The sequence below is a fragment of the Oryzias latipes genome, chromosome 18 (genome assembly GCF_053564925.1).
Source record: "Oryzias latipes strain Hd-rR chromosome 18, Olatipes_Hd-rR_3.1".
Lineage (NCBI taxonomy): Eukaryota > Metazoa > Chordata > Actinopteri > Beloniformes > Adrianichthyidae > Oryzias > Oryzias latipes.
In genome coordinates, this window is record NC_136254.1 from 20,648,569 (window position 1) to 20,672,629 (window position 24,061).

General features: G+C 40.6%; 2 protein-coding genes across 7 annotated transcripts; one reads left to right on the forward strand and one right to left on the reverse strand.

The window, feature by feature from the left end:
- Positions 1–839: 839 nt before the first annotated feature.
- On the reverse strand, positions 840–5,252 carry bcl6b (BCL6B transcription repressor). 3 transcript variants are annotated; one of them, XM_011487517.4, is made up of 12 exons: positions 5,121–5,252; positions 4,927–5,004; positions 4,624–4,832; positions 4,295–4,543; positions 4,092–4,220; positions 3,769–3,934; positions 3,450–3,658; positions 3,275–3,369; positions 3,042–3,185; positions 2,838–2,968; positions 1,826–1,963; positions 840–1,715 (listed from the first exon to the last, which is right to left on the reverse strand). In XM_011487517.4, the coding sequence occupies exons 3-12, from the start codon at positions 4,821–4,823 to the stop codon at positions 1,575–1,577; spliced, it is 1,602 nt and encodes a 533-aa protein (XP_011485819.1). In that variant the 5' UTR covers positions 4,824–4,832; positions 4,927–5,004; positions 5,121–5,252; the 3' UTR covers positions 840–1,574. The 3 variants fall into 3 exon arrangements, with proteins under 3 accessions (XP_011485819.1, XP_011485818.1, XP_023804629.1); XM_011487516.4 differs by having other exon boundaries at positions 3,745–3,934; XM_023948861.2 differs by having other exon boundaries at positions 3,745–3,934; positions 4,624–4,856.
- A 6,995-nt stretch (positions 5,253–12,247) lies between these two features.
- trip6 (thyroid hormone receptor interactor 6) lies at positions 12,248–23,926 on the forward strand. 4 transcript variants are annotated; one of them, XM_011487512.4, is made up of 11 exons: positions 12,248–12,479; positions 12,950–12,990; positions 16,648–16,865; positions 19,101–19,210; positions 19,309–19,422; positions 19,497–20,075; positions 20,205–20,301; positions 20,383–20,552; positions 20,644–20,822; positions 22,188–22,308; positions 22,508–23,926. In XM_011487512.4, the coding sequence occupies exons 3-11, from the start codon at positions 16,664–16,666 to the stop codon at positions 22,637–22,639; spliced, it is 1,704 nt and encodes a 567-aa protein (XP_011485814.1). In that variant the 5' UTR covers positions 12,248–12,479; positions 12,950–12,990; positions 16,648–16,663; the 3' UTR covers positions 22,640–23,926. The 4 variants fall into 4 exon arrangements, with proteins under 4 accessions (XP_011485814.1, XP_011485816.1, XP_078792528.1 ...); XM_011487514.4 differs by having other exon boundaries at positions 12,250–12,479; positions 20,208–20,301; XM_078936402.1 differs by having other exon boundaries at positions 12,400–12,560; positions 20,208–20,301.
- The last annotated feature ends 135 nt before the right edge of the window (positions 23,927–24,061 follow it).

The window sequence follows — 24,061 nt, forward strand, 5'->3', positions numbered from 1 at the left end:
AAAACACATCATAACCCCCTCTTGAAAAAAACGGTGGAACGAGTTCGACGTAAGAGAAAATCTGATTCATTTACTTTAACTAAAAGAAAAAGGAAGGAAATCCAAGGAGGAGAGAAGCTGAAGGGTTTGAGTGTTTCATTCTGACATATCAGAAAGTTGAAACTGATTAAAGATAAACTCTTTTGAGATTTGTGTTTTTATTGTCTTTAACATGTTCTTGTGGAATTTTTCTGATGATGAAGGGCATACATAGAGGATATTAGGCTTAAAACTGCATTTCTGTGTTTTTCTTTATTCAAATCGTTGTGAATGAGGAGCAGATGAAAAAAAATTTGTTTGAAAAAGTTGTGACGTAGAAAATACACTGGGTGGGGCACAAGCTCCCTGCTCTGCTTCACTCTGATGCATCCACTTGTAGACGACTAGATCCATGGATGTCTTGGTTTCCCTCAAAACCATGCCGCGTGATAGTTCCGATATTGCTCAGCATTTTCGTTGCATCGGAAATGTTAGGTTTGGGAGTATGAGGGGCTGTAAACTATCGGGAAAGAGTGTAAACACAGAACACTCATCAACGCAATAATCATAATCATTGTAATTAGGATTAACCTCTTAAGAACCGAGCTCTTGTTTGATATTTTGTAGTCGCGGGGCCATATGTAATCAGAATTTACTACAGTGGTAATAGGACCCACAATGTGATGTTCCCACAATGTGACGTGGGCACCAGGTCTCAAGAGGTTAAAAGACTACTGGGAACTTTTCTACAGTACATTGAAGGATGATTGGAGTAGGTTTCTAAATTCTGTCAGCTGTAGAAACTCTTCAAAAAAACACGGTTTCAAATGGTATCAAACTCCTTTAATTCAAATTTGCCCTGCAAATAAACTTACTAAGTACAAATTTAAAATTATTATTAACTATTCAATCACTTTCAATTTATTTTGATGTTATGAATACTTTTCTACACAATGAATTCAAAACAAGTGAACTAAGTCCCTGACCTGCCTGGACTGTGTCCATAGATGACATGGATGCAAAAATATCTCATAATAAACAGTTAAAGGGCCCCAGGCCGCACATTTTACATAATTATGCGTTAAATATATATTTTTTAAAAAGTAAAAACTTTTGAAGTGCTTTGTACGATATAAAACAACTCACATTAAATCCTTAATTTACTCTAAATATAAAGAGTTACAAAACCTTCACTTAACTTGCTTTATCTTTCTTATCTACTACACACACATTCTCCTCATTCCCTAGCTTATCTTTTAATGGACTCTTCCCTTCTTTTCAACTCTTCACAGACCCTAAAAAAAAGACGTACACAAATCCGTCTCTAAAATGTCTGGCAAAATGTACCCAACATTTCAAACTAGCAGTCAGTAATCAAGACTTTCTTCCTTTCCTCTCTATACACATTATCCAACATTTTCCAAGAATAGGAAGACCTGTCATTTTACCATTTCCAGTCTAAGACTGAAAATGTTTTTGTTGTCAAATTTCCTGGTATAAATCATTTGATGTAAGGTTTGGTGTGGTAGGCTTCTTCTTTGACTGAGGGTTGATCTTCAGCAGGCTTGCAGAAGCGACTGGAATGGTTCGGTCAGCACCTTGTAGCGGATCTTGGTGTTGGTGATGGCCCCGTGTTTCTGACGCAGGTGCAGACGCAGCTGGCTCTTGTGTCGGAAGTGGAGGTCACATTTCTCACACTGGAAAACAAACAAGCACCTGCAGGTTAGACCTCAGAAGCCCGACCGAATGGAGACAGACGTGCTGTTTGCTGCCTGTGCTTGGCAGGTTGTGTTTGCTCCTGACTCACGGAGTAGGGCTTTTCTCCAGTGTGGATGCGCAGGTGGCTCTTTAGCGTCTGCAGATGGCGGAAGCGTGTACCGCAGGTGTGGCATGGGTAGGGCTTTTCCCCCGTGTGAATCAAAACATGAGCCCTGAGGTGGGCAACCTAAATTAAAATAGAGAGAACCTTCAAAAATAAAACACTCAAAACAAATATTCAAACAAAGGATAATAAGGAAATACTTACCGTTTATTCCGCACTAAAAGACGTTCTTAAAATATTTTATTTTCTTCAAAAAAACAACAGTGCTTCAGATAAACCTTGTAAACCGCTCTGTCAAAATGTCAGTACATTTTTTTTGTCTAGACACAAGGTAGGGAGTTATTGTAAATTAGCTCATGTGTAGCAGTGTTACTAACAGGTTGCATGTTAGTGTAGTCATAGTAACATTTGTTTTAGCAGTATCAGTCTGTTTTTTTACATGTGGAAAAGGAGGGTGGGAGTTACAGGTGTAGTCAATACGCTAAAGCGGCTAACGTGTTGCATGTCGAACTGTGTTCTTTTCATGTGTTACTAACAAGGTTGGGAGTTAGCATAGGCACAGTAACGTTTGTTTAAGCAGGTTCAGTCTGTTTTTTATGTGTTGCAAAAAAGGTCAGGAGTCACGGGAATTGTGAATATGCTAACGCTTCTAACATGGTTAACGTGTTGTAGCGTGTCACAAATAGGTTCTAGAATTATTATGAATGCAGTTAAAAAAGTCCGACTTATAGTTTGGTGCGCCTTATATATGACATAAGTTCGAAAATAGACCAATCATTGACTATGCGCCGGTGTGCCCTATTGTGCAAAAAATACAGTAATAGTAAATTGTTTATTTAACTGTCAATCACTGATAATATCTTTTAAGTTTATGTTTAACCAAATATTTGGCATTTTTTGTCATCCCTTGTCGATATTTAAAAAAAGTTGTATAATGTCCCATTTTTTCCCTCACTGTAAAAGAAGGGATGGTCAGATTGATTGGCGTGACCCTCACCTGAACAAACCGAGCGCCACAGGTGTCGCAGCGATACGGCTTCTCTCCTGAATGGATGCGGGAGTGAGTTTTCAGGTTAGCTGGTCGGTTGAACTGAGCTCCACACACGTTACAGTGGTACGGCTTTTCTCCTGTCAAGGAAAAATGTCACTCTTGCATCTGCAAATATTTGTCTGATAGGAGAGTAACTGGCCAAAGCTTTACCTGATGAGATGGATCTGGTTCCTGGGGTGGTGCTAGAATAGAAATAGGGCACACGGTTGCTTTTGTGTTCCATGGCAAGTTGGTTCTTTTCTGGATCAGATGGAGGCAATTTGGGGAAAAGGCTGCCAGGTGAGACTGGAGAAACTACGACAACAAGAAAAACCTTTATTTTAAAGAAAACAGGTTTTTGGTTTTTAGCTTTGGCTCTGAGCACAATGGATCCTTGTGTGTACCTAGTTCATGTTTATGAGTTGACTGATTCTCAGAGGGAGGTGGCCCGAGGGGAGGGGCTCGGCCAGAACCCTCGTAGCAGGAGGCCTGCCCCTGTCTGACAAATAAAAATGTCAACATTTTACAAAATCTTTCTGTTTTTTAATGTGTTATTGTTTTGGGTCCTTTTTTGCTTACCTATCAATCTGGCTAGGCACTTCTCCAGGGCACGCCTCTGTTGGTGTTTTTGGTGTCCAATTCATCCTGTTGGCATCCGATGAAGCTTGACATTGAAGCTCCTCCGTCTCCTCTTTCACCTTAGTGGGTGAGCAGAGACGATTCAGGACTATGTACTTGTACTTTTTCCAGTTGCAAGCCTTTGGGTCTGGAGTGGGTGTGGAATCACTCTGAAACAAAATGAACAAAATCTACTACTATCCCAGAATGCACAAAGATCTAGATCTTACAGTTTAGCTTAAATCGGCACCAGTACTTGGTCTGATTTGGCAGGACACACCACAAGGTTCTTGCTGCAGGTGCTGGACTCGGCAGGAGAGTTCGGATGGCAGCTGGAGCAAGCAGGGCTCTTTGGAGATGACTCATGGTCTTCTTTCAGCTCTTCTGAGTTGGGCTGGCAGGTCAGGAAAGCCCCTGGCTGGAAAGAGCTCTGGACAACAGGGAGCCTATAGACAAAAACACAGGAAGTGGTGTAATGGTCTAAATTGGCAGACGGACAAAACCATGCAGCAGCATCCCTTTCAGCTACCTTGAAAGAATTGCAATAAAACAATGAAATGTAATTCATTGGAAAAAAGTTTCATTGCAAACGCTTTTACTTACCTGAAGTTCTCAACTACTGAACGCTGGAGTCCTAGACTGGGCAGATCCCCTCTTTTGGGTGTTACTGAGGGAAAACACACCCTGGAGTCCAGCTCCAATTGAAGGGATTTAGCAGTCGTAGTCTCTGTGCTGTAAAATAATCATTTGATTTAAAGCCAAATGTGTCCTATCTGACTCCTATCAGATGTGTAGTGGAGGCTCACCAGTGAAGCTGCATGAACTCCCTGCAGGTGTCGGCCACGTGGTCCATCTGCAGGTAGGCAGCCACGGCCAGCACTCCAGAGACCATGCTTGGTGTCAGAGGGAGACGTGAAGTGTACATGAAGTCAAGCAGCAGGGAGACACAAGATGGATCCAAGGTGTTTGGGAGAGACACGGTGATGAGCTGCTCCACACTGCCACCACGCCCCTGACGCAGCAAATACCGCGAGTACAGGGAGTAGAAGAACCCGCTGCAAAGAAAAAGATGAATTTAAAAAAAAAAAAATAACAAAAGATTTCAAGAGTCCAAAAGCTGGATCTGTCCACCAACCTGCAAGCTACCAGCACAGCGCAGTGAGCACGCAGCTGGACGCTGCCAACCACCAGGGTGGTGTCAGTCAGGATGCTTCTGTGGCGGAGCTCATTGAGGTTCAGCAGCACGTCGTTGGAATGCCGCGTGAACTCCTTCACATACCCATCAGCCCTCACCATGTGGTCTCCATCCCCCCGGTACCCCTGCCCTGCGTCCATTTGACCTGTCTGTGCAGAAACCACAAACACGACCTGTGTGTGACCATTAGTATGACCAGTGAAACTAATAATAAATTAAATAATTTATCACAGATTTACCAACCTGTACGGAATTTAAATAATAAATATACTGAAGTGTACCAGACACATGTGTTAGGTGAGACCAGCTCCCTACTCGTACCTGCATGGGAAAAACGTGTTACTTGCTTTTTTGATAGTAAATAACTAAAAGTATATATCAATTAACTAATGAAGTTACTTTTAGCCCGGATTCTCATAAAACAAAAGGTTTCTTACCCCGACCAGCAGGGACGAGAACCAACGTCTACCTCGTGGCTGACAAACCCTTGACTCACTGTTGAGTCAGCAATCAGAGACGAGGAGCACCCACTGTGTCAGAACAAAACTGTGAGGGGAGGCGGATTCCTGAGACCCCTTTATAACCATTTGCAGGAAACTCCCTTACAACCAGAGCCGCTTGTTTCCTTTTTCCTCAATGGCCCACGCGCCCAGTGGAAGCGGCACAGGAAAAGGCCAGACTCCAGGCTCCAGGTATTTTTAGTGGGCTATTAGTTTTTCTAAACCCCCATGGATCTGAAAGAACTAATAGCAGGAAAGCTTGGAGTGTTTTTGAGCCATGTTGAAAAAATATATACCGGGACCCCTGGGGGAGATGTGGTACGTGCCTGGCCTGTCAAGGGGTGAGCCGGGGAACATCCCCCTCCCTGACCACCCGAAAGCTCTCCTGCCCTTCAGGCCTCTCCAGGACAGAGGAAGCTGCTCAACAGGAAGCTGGAACTCTGACTTATTGTTGGGCAAAGTTCTCGTTGTTACAATTTGATTCTGTTAGCTACACTTTGATTGCGTGTGACCTCCTACTGTTTTGTGATCAATCCAAACTATCATAAATTTGATTAGGACACCAAATTATAAAGAAATGTATTATTTTTGGAATAAAAATGTAAAGATATGGCCCATATTTGAAGTAATCATGTTTAAATATTCTGAAAACCCCCCAAAAAAAGAACAAAACAAAGTCATTGTCCTCTTGCGGAGGTAATAAGTGCTCCAAACACTATCCGGAAGCTTCTGGCTTGTTGCCTCGGAGCAGAGGCGACGTGCCATGAGGACCAAGAGGAAGGAAGCTGGACAAAACTTGATCTTTGTAGATGGAGACACCTTCTCCTGACGCTGAAAAACAACCTTTACTCCACCACGAGTGAGAGAAATGCGGCCGACAGATGTGCAGGAACTTCCCCACACGCCCACCTCACAAACATTCACACACACACACACACACACACACACACACACGGGGACATGTGAACACATCCTGCGAAGGTGCTCAGAGACATGGATGAAAACGCTGGAGCAGGACATCCGTCAATAAAGTGGGGAGGAGAAAAGGTAGGAGTAACACGGGCTGTGAAGGGGGGGGGGGGGTAATGCAGTTAGAGCACACAGGTCATGAAAGAAAAATATGGTTAAGTCAAATCAAACAATCTAAATCACTTTTAAAAAAATCAACACAGTGTTATTAATGTGCAACAAACAGTGTAGGAAATTGTGCAGAGTCAGAACGTGTTTGTTAATTTAGTTGAACTGTTTTATTTTGAAAGAGTTAGCTATTTTAGATCCTTTTTTGCAAAAAGAAAAAGAAAATTCTCTTTTTTTTTATCCCAAAGAGTATTAAAAATGACCCAAAAAAGTGTAGATGATCTGCACTTTTCTTATTTTGGCGAATGAATTTCACTAATTATGGATACCTCATGATAAATCCACTGTTTGCGTTTTTTAATTGTGTATTCTTTTGGTAAACTGAAGACACACAGACATGAATATTTAACGTGAGCACAGTGGCCCAACCAATTTACAATCTTCTTTCTCTTTCGGCTTTTCCCATCAGGGGTCGCCACAGCGAATCATCCTTTTCCACCTCACTCTATCATGAACATCTTCTACCCTAACGTTAGCCAACTTCATGTCCTCTGTCAAGACATCCATATATCTCCTCTTTGGCCGTCCTCTTGTCCTCCTGCCAGGCAGCTCCATCTCCAACATCCTTCTACCAATATATCCACTATCCCTCCTCTGAACATGTCCAAACCATCTCAGTCTGGCTTCTCTGACTTTGTCGCTAACACAGGCAACATGAGCCGTCCCTCTGATGTACTCGTTCCTTATCCTGTCTAACCTGGTCACTCCTAAGGAGAACCTCAACATCTTCATCTCCGCTACCTCCATCTCAGCCTCTTGTCTCTGTCTCACTGCTACCGTCTCTAACCCATAGAGAAGAGCTGGTCTCACCACTGTCTTGTACACCTTTCCTTTGAGTCTTGCTGACACTCTTCTGTCACACAACACTCCTGACACTTTCCTCCACCCGCTCCAACCTGCCTGCACTCGCCTCTTCACCTCTTTTCCACACTCCCCATCACACTGAACTGTTGACCCCAAGTACTTAAACTCCTGCACCTTCTTCACCTCAGCCCCCTGTAACCTAACGCTTCTACCTTGATCCCTCTCGTTCAGACACATGTATTCTGTCTTACTATGACTGACCTTCATACCTCTTCTTTCCAGAGCAAACCTCCACCTCTCTAGCTGTTCCTCCACCTGCTCTCTACTCTCACTGCAGATTACAATGTCATCCGCAAACATCATTGTCCAGGGAGATTCCTGTCTTACCTCGTCTGTCAGCCTGTCCATCAGCATAGCAAACAAAAAAGGACTCAAAGCTGATCCTTGGTGTAGTCCCACCTCCACCTTGAACTCCTCTGTCTGACCTACAGCACATCTCACCACCGTCATACTTCTCTCATACATGTCCTGAACTACTCTGACATACTTCTCTGCCACTCCAGACGACCTCATACAGTTTACAATTACAATTTACAATCTAAAATATAAAAAGCATACGTTTCAAGTTAAAGCTATAATGCATCCATATCAGTACTTTTTGTAAATTTCAGGCCGTTTTCTGACTGATTAATAAAAAAGGTAACGGTTTATTTTACTGTATGGTACTTACAGGGTAATAAAATTGTAATTGCATGGTACTTTTGTAGTACCTACTGTGGCACATATGTGGTACTCACTGTGTATTTATGTGGTACTATTTGGTTTACACCTACGTGGTACCTACTGTGTTGTGTCCACATTCCAAAAAAAATGGAACCTACTGTGTATTTACATGTGTTTCTTGTGGTACTCACCATATGTAAGTACCACATAGAGTAAGCTCATATGAAGAACCTTGAATTTAATTGTTCACTTATAGAATGTTTCATGGTGTAACAAGAAAATTGGTAAACAGAAAATACCAGAAATACTGTGAAGAAATCAGAATTTATTTACTCTGAATGTTTATGTGTATTTCATTGCACTCAGCATAAGAGGATATGTATATAAATAGTACTTATGTGGTCATTTGTTTTTGTTTTTTTATTGTATTTAGTATTAATGAGATGAGAGTGAGTACACAGAAAGTACCACTATTGTACATGACATTTTTATGTAAAGTTATGCAGTGATGGGCAACTCCAGGCATCAAGGGCCCGATGTGTCTGCAGGATTTCCAGATATCCAAGCCCCATTCATGACTGATTACCTGGTTCAGGTGTGTCCAGCCAATTAGAACATGCCAAAGCATGGCATGTTGGAAAACATGCAGGAACACAGCCCTTAAGACCTGGAGTTTATCATACTGCAAAACAAAGCCAAAATCTTGTTGAACCTTTTAAATACTTGCTGTACCCTCAGAAAAAAATGTAAAAAAATAAAAAAAAACTTTAAAACTTTTTCATAATTTTTTATCTTGTTATTACAATGTCTGCATGGGACCTTAAAGTAAATGCATTAAATACAAACTGCTTTATGAAACTCAGAGGTAAAATGTGAGCATAAGGATTGCATATAAATGTGTTTATGTGTTTTGACAGATACTAAATCGCTTGTCTCCTTTGTGAAAAAAAAAAGAAAGAAAAGAACAACAACAGAAAAACAAAGGAAAAAGAGGGGGGAAATCATAAAGGGAAATAAAATGAAGAAAACAGAGTGGGAGATGTAGGTCTCAGCTACTTCCAGGCATTGTGAGAAGAACGGAAGAAGAGGGGGGCGGCTGAGGAAAAGTGAGAACATTACCGTATGGGTTCACCAATGGCCGGAAGCCATTGAGTTGGCCTCCTTGGCAAATGTGGGCAACCCTCACAGTGACTTCCTGCGACTTACCCCATCTGTCATTGCCCATCGGTGACCCGGTGGCCTTATTTGTGATTAAACGCCACAACGCAGACTTGTTATCATCAAACAGAAAACCTTGTCTGATCCTACTCCCTTCACCTTGTGGTTTCCTGGTTGCCTGGACAGAGCTCCGTCGTTCATTTGATGGCCTACAGACCGAGGCTATGTTTTGAATTCAAAACATCTAACTGGTGCCAAAGTGTTGATGGCCCCTGCAACAATAACAGAGATCTGAGTAAAACTGCCTCTTCCTGTCACTGCAAAGCACTCTGGACATATAAGGGCAAAGACTGGAGGAGGAAGTGTAGGGAGATCCCAAAGAGCTGTTTTGCTGTGTGTCCATGCTTTGGCAGAGGTGCATCAGGCATGAGAAATGATTGGTTATTATGACACCAATTCCTGAAGGAAGTCCCCCAAGGAAAGCCTGAGGCCCACAAAATTATTTTTTAGCAGGAAGGGGAAAAAATGGGAAGAAGGCAGTGTGAGAAAGCGCAAACCGGATCTCATGAAGCACAAAATCATGAAGGAAGCACTTGATTTCCCAAATGAAGTTCCGTGTGTGTGGGGGTGGCAACCAACTGGTGCACACAGACAGGTCAGGAGCCACACCCTTGTCGTTACAGAGTTAAGGTTTAAGGGGTTTGTTGCCATTTGAACATGTAAGACAAGTACATTGGAATTTTTCTTCGGCAGCTCTCAGGTCAGGGTAATTACAGAGGGACAACAAAATAAAATAAATGTATGTAATGTATGTAAATGTAAAATAAATGTTCATAAATGTATTTTTATTTTATAAAAAATATAAAATAAAAAAATAAAATAAAAAAAACAGAAGTATAAAAAATATAAAATATTGCAGCGTCCCAACCTTTTCTATTATTGCGCTTTTGTCATGTGTTTGACATATTGTGGTAGTTAATTGTTCTTTGCACTTAGTGTGTCCCAGATTGTTGTGTGGTTCAGGTCAGTTTAGTTCAGTCCAGTCTTCCCTCTCTTCTGTCCTGTGCTAGCATTCTGATTGCAGCTGGAAAGAAGCTGTTGTGGAAGCGTGTGGTGTTTGCGTGGACGCTTACAGGCCTGCGGCGTCTGAGATTGTGGCCCGAGTGCAAACACTAGATCAGTGCGTGGGGGGGGGGGGTCTGTCCCGATGACGGTCTCGATGGATGGAAGGTTGCAGCCAATGAGCTGTGTTGATGACCCTTTGCAGCATCTTCTTCTCTTTCATGGAGGTGTTTCCAAACCAAGCTGTTAGTCCGCTGGTGAGGATGCTTTCTACAAGCCCCCTGAAGGCTTGGGCGAGGCTCCAACATTCTTCAGCAGCCTGATGAAGTACAGCCTCCGCTGGGCTTTCTTAGCACAAATTGGTACAAATATGTACATGTTTATATCATAAAAAACACAGATATCCAACATTCCTATGTAATTGAGCAAAGGCTGGACGATATCAATGATATTTACTCACCTCTAAACCTGACTGATATAGTTTGGTTTTGAGGAATTCTGCAACAGACTTGCTAGGAATTATTTATGAGGTAGCATTGATGCATGATGGGTAAATTGATAATATATGTGTCAAGAATTAAAATGTAACTCTAAAAAAAGGACAAGGTATGATGTTTTATTTCTAATATTGGAAAACAAATGTAAAAGACCCACTCAGATGAAAAATGTGTTTTGGGTGTTTTTTAAAAATGTTCTTGAGGGATTTTTCAGATGGTGGAGGACATTTATGAAGAAAATTGTGCTGACATTTGCATCTCTAAGTATTTCTTTATTCATATTATTGTGGATCAGGAGCAGAAAAACAAAACTGTCATTTGAAAAAGATCACATTTGTGATGTAGACAATACGCTGGGCAGATCATAAGCTCCCTGCTCCACTCCAGTCCGACACATCAACTTTTAGACAACTAGATCCATGTAAGTCAGGCATGTCCAAAGTCTGGCCCATGGGCCAAATGTGGCACGCGTCCAAATTACCAACAGCCGGTAGGCGCCTGTCATAAAATCAATAATCTGCAGCCCATAGCACTTCCTAAACAATTTGTGTATGATTTCTTGGTTGCAATTGGCTAAATTATGTTTTCATATTCACTATGAAGAAGCACTACCAGACAAGACATGCTATCTATGACAAGCTAACTGGGAATGAACAGTGTTAAAAATGGACAAATTGACTGTGATTTTGGTAAAAGTTTGTTTAGATGTATTTGTTCTAAAAAAAGAAATGAAAAAGATGCCATTGCAATAAAAAGGTTCCTGAAGTAGTTCTTTCAAAAATTGTATTAAAATAGTGTCAGGTGGAATGTTGTCCTTAAAAACGAAAATGTTTTTTTCTTTGCCTAAATACAGAATAAAATAATAATTTGTACTCAATTCATTGTAATTGTACTTATTTAAATCTGAAAAGAAAACAGAATTACAGTTGGTCAATTTCTGGTGGTTTTTTTTTTTGATTAATTAAATATGTTTCACTGTTTTATGTTTTACTAATTAATAGTGTTTTACTGGCGGCTGGGTAGCTCGGTTGGTAAGGTGAGAGGCTACCACGCAGGAATCCATGGTTCGGAGGGTAATGAATAATGGTAATAATGGAATTATTACATTATTACAATGGAATAATAACCATATCAATGGCAAGCAATTAACATCCCCAGTGAGGGCCCTTCGGCAAGTCCCTTAACGCCACTGAGCGCCGTTCGGCTGTAGCTCACCACTCCCCCAGGGGATGGGATGAAGAGAAGAATTTCCCCATTGTGGGATAAATAAAGTATCAATTATTATTATTAATTATTATTGTGTTACTACATACCGGTAATTTTTTTTTTTTACTCTAGAGTACTTAGGTTATTGTTTTGGTGGTATTGAAAAAGATTAAGGGCAGGAAGAAAAAAATGTGGTAAGAACATTTACATTTATTGAATTAAGAATTAATTTAAGAACTCTGAAATAAAACTCAGAATGTATTTTTTTCTCAGAATTCTTTTTCCATCATTTACAATTCTCAGTAATCTCAGTAAACATTCTGATTTCATTCTCAGGAAAAAAAAGTCAGAAATGGAGTTTATTCTCATGGTTCCATGATGTCAACTTTAATCTCACAACTCTGTTTTCTCTTTCTTTAGATTCTGGTTTATTTATTTTTTTTAAAAAAAATTATTTTTGAATTCTGAGTTTACGTCAGAATTCGAAGGGAAAACGACTGAATTATATGGAGAAAAGCTATTTTCGCCGGGTTTTTTTCCCTATTCTCGTTCCTTATCCTTTTCCGTAGAATTGCCACTTTGCCTTCAGTTCAATTATTTTGAAAGCAGGCACGCGCCATTGCGGGCACGCGCATGCAGTAACGTGACGTCACACGTTGGGAATGTAGCGAGGAGCTGCTAAACTAAAGGCCTGTGGATCCGCGACAAAGTGGGTTTTATGCGCTTCCGCAGAAATAAACTTTTTGGAGATGCTTTTCACACACCTCGGAACGCCTAAACTCAGCTGCAGGTCGTCTGTTTTTACGACGTTTCGGTTTATAGGCGACATTTTTTGCGTTGTTCCCTGTTGGGTCGGGCTGGAAAGTTAGCCAGGAGCCTACCTAGCGAAATGTCGAGTTCATAACGGTTCTTTTTTTTTCTTTTTCTAAGCAAAGCTAGTCGTTTTTCTATCGAAGATAGGCAGTTAATTTTTGCTCTTATTGTTTTTTAATTTGTTTTTACTTTTTATTTTTTGCGTGTTTGTTATGGTAGTGTGTGACGCACTGACACTGACAGATTTAGACAGCTGCAGATTTCTTAGCAGCACCTAAAAACATCGCTGTAAAATTTGTTTTATTTTTAAAGTAGTTCGTGTATTGCTTCCATGTCGTTTTACTAATTTATTTGATGTTTTCGTAGATGAGACCGAAGAAAAGAAGACAATAGCTTCACCGTAACAGGTAAGAAATCTCGAATATTTTTTATTTTTTATAAATATGTGTGTTTACCCCCCCCCTTTTTTTTATTTAATGTAATATATTTACGGCGGTTACATATTTTAATGCTTTATTTTTAATGCGACTGACTCAAAAACCCACAAATCAAAATTGTGTCTGACCACTTTTCAGTGCTTTCAAAATAAAAGCCTCCATTTCTACTTCTACCGAACATATTCCAGATAGTTTTTTTTCCTTAAGAATATCTTAGAACATTATGAATAGGTTTTTCTATTCTTTTATTAGTTCTAACGTGCCAACGTTTAGGCTATTTTAGGTGTTTGGTTTTTCTTTTATTTGAATTACCGGAAGTTCATTTTTATTTATAAAGCCCCATATTACAACACGGTTGTCTCAACGGATTTTACTAGTTGTACAAATCAGTTATAAAAATACATCAGTAGATTTCTTGTTGTTGCCTGTGTTCTCCTTTCATTCATTTTTGAGAGTTTCTGTGCCTCTTTAAATAAAATAATGAATGAGTCCGACCTCATCAGATGATTTGTTATGCAAGTCTCAGAGACAGAACAACTGGCTTTAATCCGCAGACTGATGAAACTCCTGGGATTAATTTTCCAGCCTGGGATTTGAGTGTGTGTTCATACAGAGTCAGACAGACTTAAATCAGGTTCTTCAAGGCTGGTTGTTATCTGGCACATGTGCAAGGATGGAGCAGACGGTCAATATGGCTGTGGTGTGACCATCAGAATACTAAAAGAAATAAAAATAATCATCATAATAACGATAAACAAAAGGCTGAACGATTTTCTGTGGAGCATTGTGTTAAAGTGTGGCTTCATCATCCCCTCATCTGTCATTATAATCCTCTTAGCTGCAAAGATGGACCCACAGCCTATTTACAATCACTCTGAGAGCTTTATTTATTTTTCCACATCAACAATACTTTGGCTTGATGTGAGGGTCCTGATTGCAGCGGTACCAACATTACAAAATAAGTGACGGCATGTTTTGAGAGCATATTGGGCAACCCGCATGAAGTAAGATAAAGATTTATTAAGAAATATATTCAATTTGAAGGATTTGTGTTCAGGTCATCTTGAAAGTAGATGTAATACTTGCTTAGTACCTGTAATAGTAAAAAAAAAGACTTTTTAAAGGTTAAAGAGGCTATATTATGCTCTTTTTAATGTCCTACAATGTGATTTACTTTCGCACCAGCATTAGTTTTCAGGTTAGTTATTAGACAAACTTTTTAAAATAAACTTTATTAACAAATATTGCACATACAGAATATCAAATATTGACACTCCACACTGTGTGCAAATGACAAAATGTTCACATTTGCCAGTAAAATAAACCAAAAAAAAATGTCAAAAAGCCATAATAATAACCAGATAAAACAGGTAAAAAAACATAAATAATAAAGGTAAAGGATTCTGCTAAAGTCTTAAATGTGACCATGTTTCAACTGTGTTAACAGCTTTTTTGTTAGTGCAGGATTCAATACAATTTACATACAGAATTATTTCTTTTTGAAAAATATAATATACTGTTTTTTTTGTGAGCATATTTAAACTTGTGAATTAAATATTTAGCCAAAATTATAAGTAAGTATAAGACAGACATTTTGAATGTAACCCAATTCCTTTGTCCTTTAGTTTCTTCCTCTGTCTGTTCCAAGCTGTTTGGCCCTTTTCCACTGTTAAACTGGGTCTTTTCTGATTGGTTACCTCCTTTGTGTCACATGGTTGCGTACTAATGTGACCCATTTACACGCATATCGGTGCTTTATTTAGAAAGAAACCGTAAAACTGTTTATTTGCTTACAAAAATTGGATACATAGAAGTGAAGTGATCCTCAGAAAATCCTGTTCTACATATTTTAGTCCAAAACTTTATTTATTTCAGTGAACACATGTAAATAATGACATCATTTTTGCCAATTTTATGTTGCTTTGATACATTTTTCCAGTTTTTTTCTGTTGTTATAATAAACAGCTCATAAGAAAGCTAATATTTGTGTAAAATAGAGAATCTGATGCTTCTGTCTGTTCTACTCAACGAGGAGGAAACAGGAGTCCATCTTTGGTCCAACATCCTAATTAAACGACTTTAGTTTCCAGTGTTTTTTTAAACGCGGACACAGATGTAAAACTATGAATTTGGTCAAACATGCAGCGAAACATCTGCTTTTTGGAAGAAAAATACATTTATTTTTTACTGCCATCACCTGCTCTGTAAACTGTTCATAAAAAAAAAGTTTGTTTATATTTACATTTAATGTAAAGCTAAGACAGTATTTAAATGAGGGACACAATCTTCCCATATTATCTTTTTTAAGAACTACACTTAAACCGTCTCCTGAAAACTGTTTATGTTTTAGTTTTATATTTAATTAAAAAAAATTTCTAGGTTTTTATAGCTGTCCATGATTTAAGGATCTGGCTTTATAGAGTTCATATAGAAGACATCCAACACAGTAGTTTAAACAATCCTTCTGTTGCTATATTTCTGTTTGTACAAAAAAATAATAAAATAAACTGCATCCACTGCTGCCTGATATGAAACACTCCAGGAAGAAAACGGTCAGCCTTTGTAACTTTGGAACATCTTGATGAATTCAGTCATGATGTAACTTTTGCAAAGCAGTGAAATGGAAACAGGTTTATTTTTCTTATTGTGTGATTGCTGAGAAATCTGTGGCCTTCTTTGCTTATCACAAAGATTTCCTGCCGTAAGAGTTTGAGATGTGCGAGCTTTGAAACGAGGTCTTTTAAAGGGAGGGAATCAACAAAACTGGTGTGAGGAATGTGGCAAAGTCAGATTTTAACTTTTAAAATCCATTTAATATAAACACAAGACATTAAGGTTACTTTATAGTTGTATAAAGTAATACTATAGCAAGTTCTTTGGATCAAAACACAACTTTTAAAAAAATATAATTTAAATTAAACTTTGATAAAACAATTTTGTAATCCTAAATAGATTATGTTGTGGTGCGATTCTCTGCTTAAGAAAAACGTCTTTTTTCTTTGTTCCGATATTCCTAACATTTTAAATCGATGCTCTGAAATGGAGCGCGTTTTAAAGACTTTGTACCGTCGGTGTCCTGAAAACCATCAGGTGTTAGTCGGGGCTTTTGACAGCCCAGCTTTGAGGCTCTGACGCCTTTATCCCACCAAAAGTACCGGTAAATGACACATTGTTGTGATGCAGGTGTTCGCAAATGAATATTATTACACAACATTTCCTGACTCCGGTTTTGTCTCGGTTTCGAATGGAAATTCATGATAGTGGAGTGTAAATAGCCAAACACAATAACTATTGTGATGGATAACACAGATTTGCACCTGCTGGTGTGCTTGTGTGTGTATGTGTGTGTGTGTGTGTGAGTGAGCTGGAGATTGTTTGTGTCTCTGCGTTGAGTAAGGCCTGCTGGAAACCTCTGAGCGTTAAATTTACCCATCAACATAAACTGCATTGTTTGCTCCGTCTCCCGTTGCCATAGGAAACAAAGGCGGAAGCTTCCTGCGGTTTCCATTGGTTACCTGATATTTACAAACACATCTCAGCCAGAGCTGCATCTAAGTATAGTGGATTAAAGCTGAAAATTCTTAGCAAAGGGACTCATTCATTACTTCGCACTTCCTGTGTTGTCAGAGCACTGAGGTCTGCCATGTCTGGTCCCACCTGGCTGCCCCCAAGGAACCTGGACAGCCCCGAACGTGCCATCCCCCAGATGTCCCACTCCTCCGGGGCAGCGATCTACCGCGCCCCAAACAAAAAGGCCATGTCAGACTTCAGAGCAAAATATGGTCCGTATGACCAGAATGGAGTGGGCGGGGTCACCAACAGGTACATGGCGACAGGAGCCACAGGTAGGAAACCCTCAACATCTGGAGTCAAATCTGGGTATAGGCTACGTTCACACTGCAGGGCTTCATGCTCAATTCCAATTTTTTGAAAAAAATTGTTTTTTTTGCAAGGCCATTCACATTTCCAATTAAATGCGAACTTTTGTGATGTCCTATGTGACCGTGAAATGACCCAGAAGTGACCCGCATGCGCAGAAGAGTACTCAACGGTGACCGACGTCACTCGTTGTTTGCAGAAGTAGCTAACGTTAACAATGGATGTCAACAACAGTGTTGTCAACAGCTAAGCTCCTTTTGCATTATTGAATTCATTTTCACAAAGGAGCCAGCGCAATAACAATCTTCTCATTTTAATAAGGCATTTGAGCTAGGATCGTCTGTACCCACTGTTGTGGAATGGAGATGTGAATGTGCTGGGGCCGCGAGGGCGTGTGTAAGAGAAGTAAGAGAGCGCGTGCAGCGCAAGAGTAGGTGAGGGGGGGTGCAGTGGGGGCGTGTATTCGTATTGTGTCTTACGGAGGAAAGAGAACGATAATAAAAGAAGGTTTTCCCAGAATAAATGCTAATGAGTCTTTATTAACCCGCTCTGGAGAATCTGAGGGTCCAAACGGGGAAGTGAACCCCGAAGGAGGATCCTTCGGCCGTGGAGAAGGTCTCCCTCGCGCTTCTGTCCACGGACGGAAAGGATAAAAAGTCTTTGCGGGAAAGGTTCAACACCACGCTCCGCCATTTCGCTGGAAAATCTTTCAATAACCGGCTGGTTGCGATAAGAGCCCTTGAGTTTGGCCTGAATAGAGCTGTCACCCCAAATATGAATCCAACCGGTGACCTCGCTTCCCTTCCACTGACTGGTCTCAGCAGCATCGTACGCCATGGTTGATGTTTATGTTCTCGTTCCCGCCTACTTCAACGCAGAATTATGACTTTTGTAGCATATCGATGACGTACGGATCGGATTCATGTGGCCTGGCCGTTCAGACGGAAGTCGCATTTGAAAAGATCGGATCTGTGTCGTTCAGACTGTCATGAAAGATCAGATACAGGTCGCATAGGGACAAAAAAATCGGAATTGGGTCGTTTCAGCCTGCAGTGTAAACGTTGCCTTAGATCCACTGGAAACATTTTTGTGTTTTAGTTTGTAACTTCAAACTTGCTTAGTTGTGTTTTTGAAACATTTTGAAAGAGGAAATGATAAAGTAGTTCTGTTTACCCAGAACGGGAAGTCTTCCAAGATTCCTGAAACTCTTTTCTTATAAACATCCATCAAAACAAAAACAAAAAAAAGTTTATCATTTGCTGATTTAGTGTAAAACCTTTTCTTAGCTTTTTATTTTTTTTATTTTTACGTTTTAGCTGCACATCAATATTTCAATTTTATTCTGAAAGAGCTCATCTTAAATTAGACAACACCATGTAAATGAGCAGTTTTGATCAGACTTGTAGAAAAAAAGGTCTGGCTGCTAAGAGACAAAAAGTGCAAATAATAATAATTAATCACTGAAAAACAACCATAAATCATAAATTGTTCTATTGATATGAGCGAGTCGTAAATACGCATCATTATATTTATTTTACAACAACTTTAGAAGAAAGTCATCATTGGTTTTCAAAAAAAAAATTCCTTATGGAGATCTGAATCACATCTGTTTAAAAAGGTTCAATAGTTGTGAAAATGCTAAAGTTAAGTCACCAAACTATCTCACATGACTATCAATCATCCATTTGTACTAGTTGATAGTTTACTATTTTTACTTGACTGTTCAAGCTCCTGCTCTGTTCAGGGGGCTAAATGATAACAGAAGCTAATAGAGTCAAAACAGGGACCAACCTGGGTCTGTTTACTACATTCATTTTATTTGAATGGTTCAGATTGGTACTCTGTATCAGCAGATGGTCAAAATTAAATGAATTGGATTGAGGAAAAAAAAAACTGATGAGGACATTCCTGGTTTTTTAAACTCGTCTATTCAAACTGTTCTGTGGATTTAAACAAACGTCAAAAGCCAACAAGTGTCTTTTATTTTCTTTTTCTTTCAGATGAATTCAATAGTCTCACTGCTTGACTTCCCAAAAAACTAAAAGAATATTTTAACAAAATAAAAGCATGCTGTAGTCCTCCATTTAAACTACAAAGCTTTAAAGGTTGAAGTAATATTAGACATTCAAAGGCGTCTTTTACTTTTAAAAGGACCGTTGTCATGCAAGTCTTGTTGACAGCAGCTGTTCTTCAAATCAAAGGTGCTCCGAGTCATCATCCAGCAAACGATCGCTACTATTCTCCTCCGCCTCCTCCTGGTCCCAAAGAGGACCGCAGCTGGAGTCCTCGTGTGGACAGCTACGATCTGATGGTGGGGGGACATTAAAACATCAAATGCTGATTTGAAAAGCTGTTGTCGATATTTTTGTTTATTTAATTTGACGACTAAAAAGCTGTTGTCGGTTTTAGCAACTTCCTCCTGAAAAGCCGGGCAGCTATCACTCCAAGATCGATGCGGACATTGACTCCCTGACGGGGATGCTGGCGGATCTGGACAGCCACCCGCAGGACTCCAGCTCCCAGGTTGGCATGGAAACGCAGAATGGAGCAGACGATTGATCGTCAGGGTGAAAGTCTAACACTCCGCCTGTCCACAGCTCTACGACAATGTGCCTTACAACAAGTATGTATCAGGGGAACACTACAAGCCTCAACACCAGAGACCAGCCCCTCCTCAGGGTCAGCCGTCCATGGGCTACGCCTCCCACCCTCAGAACCAGTACCACTCGGCTCCCCCGTATCCCAGCAAGCACCAGGCCCCTCCGTATTCCCACCAGCAGGACTACTACCCGTCCTCCTCCCCTAAGCCCTACCCTCAGCCTGTTCCGGCCTCCTACACCACCGCCTCCACCCCCACCGGGCCCAGGTTCAGCGTGCAGGTGAAAACGGCGCAGCCCGTCACCTACTCCCAAACGGGGAGGCAGGCCGAGCAGGCCTACACCCCGCCGCCCCCTCGCCAGCACCCGTCACGGCCTCCCGCCCAGATCCAGACAGTGCCGCAGGGCTGGTACCCGCCTCACTCCAACTCACCAGTACAGGAGCCCGACGGCGCTTATAAGGGCGGAGTCCCAGGTTCTGTTGGAAGAGTCGGCCAGATCCAGATGTCCAAGAGGGGGATGGAAAACAATCAGGCAGGACAAGGACCGGCTCAGAGTCCTGCTTATCAGTCCACCAAGGTAGGCACTGCAGTTTTCTTCATTTTTAGAGACGACATTTTAATTTAAGTCAAGCTTGATTATTTATGCTTTTTTTGTCAGATCAATTAGGAAGAATTTATGGCAAAAGTTTTCCTTTTTTTTGGCCAGCAGGGGGCAGCAACGATGAGGCCAGAGGAGGAGCTGGATCGGCTCACCAAGAAGCTGGTTTATGACATGAACCACCCTCCTGCAGAGGACTATTTCGGTAGGAAATTGCAATTAATAAGACGATTATTGATTGAAGGAAATGAAATGAACCCTGTGGACTTGTGCTGCACACGAACAGGTCGCTGCGCCCGCTGTGGGGACAACGTGGTGGGTGACGGCAGCGGGTGCATCGCCATGGAGCAGGTGTTCCACGTGGAGTGTTTCACCTGCATCACCTGTCACACGCGGCTTCGGGGGAAGCCGTTCTACGCGCTCGAGAAGAAGAGCTATTGCGAGAACTGTTACATTGTGGGTGAAATACTCCCACCGGCTCCTGTTTTGCGCCACTACGACTGCGTGATTTTGACCATTTTCTGTCTTTTCACTGTGTTTTTTTCAGAGTACGTTGGAGCGCTGTTCCAAATGTTCGAAGCCCATTCTGGACCGCATCTTGCGGGCGATGGGAAAAGCGTACCACCCGCGATGCTTCACCTGTGTGGTCTGTAACTGCTGCCTGGACGGCGTCCCCTTCACTGTGGACGCCACATCTCAGATACACTGCATAGACGACTTCCATCGGTGCGTTCACAACCGTTCGTTTACTGCCTGAATCTATCAAATATGATTCTATCAAGCAAATAAAAAAACAGAAAACTTTATTATGTTTCTACTAAGAATCTTATCAACTTTAGCACCACAGAGATTTTAGATCTAGGATTTTTCTGTTTGCATCTATTTAGACAAAGACATTCAGGTTTGAGGTGCAAAGTCGATACTATTTTTCAAAATAAAAGTCTGTACACATTAGTTACTGGTGCATGACGAAGTATTAAAAGTAAAGAAATCAATATATATGAAAAAAGTCAACATTTTACCAGAAGAAACTCATATTTACCACAGATTTATGAATAAAAATCAAACTTTTACAGTAATAAAGTTATCATTTCATAAGTGAGAATGTATGTGATTAAATTTCATAAATTTATGAGGCAAATGTCAGTTTACTAAAAGAAAATAGAAACAACAACAAAAAGAACCAATATGGTGTTTTATTTCGACGTAGAGCACATTGGAAGCTGTTCCTTCATCATTGGTTAGACGAATCAGGCGGACGCTGTTGACTCTGTTGGCAGTAAAGCTGCAGAGGTCCAAATGCATTATGGGACATAGATTCCTATGATAGACTAAAGCCTTATGATATCACCATAAATGGTGCATTGATGGATTTGGTCGATGGGTAATGTGGATGGAGGCCATAACCATTTTTCTTTTCAAAAATTGTAACATTACAAACTCTTTCTCTTAATTATATGACATTATCCTTGTTAATCTCCTCAACCGCTCCAACATGATTCAGCTGATTCTGACATGGAGAAAAGCAGCGTTCCATATCGGCTTTGCACCAATGTCCAACACGTTACTAACAAAGTGTTCCATGGCGGCCCGACGCCACTTTTTTGCCACGAAAAAAATCAACAAAATGTATGTTGATTGTATAAACACTTCACCACTGTAAAGTGGTGGACATCAGCTCAAGGCTGCTTTTCTCCGCTTCAGAATTACGTTAATTGCTTAAAAATGTGAAGAGTTCCGGGAGTGGAAAGCTACGAGGTTAAAGGGTTTAACTCTGTACAACCCGTGCTAGCCGTGTTCTCGGCCTATCACCAACCACGCTTTTGTTTTTTAAACTTGTCCAACAGCTGAGCAAACAGATAAGATCTGAAGGCCTCTTGTGTTGGACATATTTTACTGTCACAACATGGGGTTATGAATTTTCTAACACACAAGGTGTATGTTTAAATGAATTTAGACTAAACTTTATTTAGCCCAGCATTTATGACATCCCATAAGCCCAGCTTACCACATCAGAGGAGAGCTGCAGCGAAGTTGGACTCTTTATGAACGTGTAATTTCATTCTGTTATTGCATTCATATATTTTGTAGGAAATACGCCCCTCGCTGCTCAGTGTGTGGTGAACCCATCATGCCTGAACCCGGACAGGAGGAGACTGTCAGGATTGTAGCTCTGGACCGCAGCTTCCACGTCGACTGCTACGTCTGTGAGGTATCGCCGCCAGAACACTGAATCCACTCCATTCATTTATTAGATCAAAGTCCTGTTGAAGCCCTGGTAGATTAGAAATCAAAACAACAGCTTTAGGTAGAAAATAATAAAGATTTCTGGCCAAAAAAAACCCTGGCTTCAGCATTGAGCTGGATTCATTTACAAGCTTAGAAGTGACTGAAACCTCCCTGTCTGTCAGGAATGTGGTCTCCTGCTGTCGTCTGAGGGCGAAGGTCGCGGCTGCTACCCGCTGGACGGCCACATCCTGTGCAAGAGCTGCAGCGCTCGCCGCATCCAGGACCTGTCAGCCAAAATCTCCACCGACTGCTAACCGAGACGCGTTCGGGTTTTCCTTTTCGGTTACTGCAATCACAAGTGTCAATTTTGGCAGCTCTAAATGAACGTTACCTATGAAATGAGGAGATTTAAAATGCAATAAGGGTTTGTTTGTTTTAGCCTCCTATGGTACACGGTCTATAATGTTCGGCTCAGTATTAGTGGCCTGACCTGCAGGCAGCTTGGGCTCCAGCTTCCCCACACCCACAGCGGTACCGCTGACCTCTCAGCTTGCACATCACTATTAATGGATGAAGAGTGGAGGGAAATGTGTGTTTGAATTTGTCTAGAAATAATCCAAAATGTGTATATTTCTAGATACTTTTTGTTGTCACATAATGAATCAAAAAGCTCAAAACTGCCTCTTAAAAGCATTTCTCAAAAGCACAGAAAACAAGAAACTGTGATTGTACAGAAAACATGAATTACAGGGTTTAATCAGCTCCCCTGGGCTTTTACTTTGAAAGGATTTCTCCTTCAGAGCAGCATAGCGGAGCAGCAAATGAGGATAACAGGAAGGTGTTAAAGGATATTTTCTTTTCGACTTGATTCAAGCGCTAGAGCAAAGTGTTCTCTGTCGCAGACGTTTCCCATCCGCTTTAGTTTTCCTTCAGCGTTTGATGATTTGATGCTTGACTGTTACGTTTCTGACGGTGCAATGAAAAGAAAGCTTCTGTCTAAAGGAAACTAATGATCCCTTTGTGCCATTTAGATTAAAAAACCCATTCATTGAAACCTTTTTTTTTTAGTTTAATATGAAAAGTTCCCCCAATTTAAAAGGGATGATGTTTTTTTTATTCTTTGTTTTCCTGAATTGTTTACTAATCGGGTGGATTGTGTTCGTTCTTGCACTCCTGGAGTGACGGTATTCGTTTTTTCCGTCCGCGTTTAGTTAAACGGCGACAGCCTTATCAACAGGATGTCCTTGGGTGTCAGTTTTGAACTGGATTTACTGTGAATTCACCCCTTTTTTTCCTTTTTTGGTCACCCAAAAACGATCCCAACATCCTCCTTCCTGGTAGTTCATCTGACATTTGTTTGCTTAAATCTGCTGTAATCTGAAACTCCTGATAACAGACCATGTTTGTGTTCATTAATTTATCTTGAATGTTAATTTTTAGACTTTAGGTTTTTAGGGGGGAAAAACTTCACATCTACTTTAATCCTGGATTTCATGTCATTTTCAAGAGATGAATGTCAGCATATGTGTCCTGCAGAAGGGAGTTTGCACCTAATCCAGATTGTAGAACTGTACTTCATTATTAAAGAATAAGCAAGTTGATGGGTGTCGCATTTGTTCTTAATATATTTTGTCAAATAAAACCTGATTTTTAGATAATTATTCGGCAGGATAATCCCAGATTATGTGTGGGATTGAGTTAACTACAGTTATTCTATCATAGAAATTGCTTTGAAA

Excerpts from the sequence above, each read along its gene's own strand:
- bcl6b (XM_011487516.4), bottom strand. The coding sequence starts at position 4,823 with ATGGACGCAGGGCAGGGGTACCGGGGGGATGGAGACCACATGGTGAGG. Across the intron at positions 4,544-4,623 it reads GCTGTGCTGGTAGCTTGCAG|CGGGTTCTTCTACTCCCTGT; the intron begins GTTGGTGGACAG and ends TTTTCTTTGCAG. Across the intron at positions 3,659-3,744 it reads GTCCTGCCAAATCAGACCAA|AGTGATTCCACACCCACTCC; the intron begins GTACTGGTGCCG and ends ATTTTGTTTCAG.
- trip6 (XM_011487512.4), top strand. The coding sequence starts at position 16,664 with ATGTCTGGTCCCACCTGGCTGCCCCCAAGGAACCTGGACAGCCCCGAA. Across the intron at positions 19,211-19,308 it reads TGGACAGCTACGATCTGATG|CAACTTCCTCCTGAAAAGCC; the intron begins GTGGGGGGACAT and ends TGTCGGTTTTAG. Across the intron at positions 20,076-20,204 it reads CTGCTTATCAGTCCACCAAG|CAGGGGGCAGCAACGATGAG; the intron begins GTAGGCACTGCA and ends TTTTTTGGCCAG.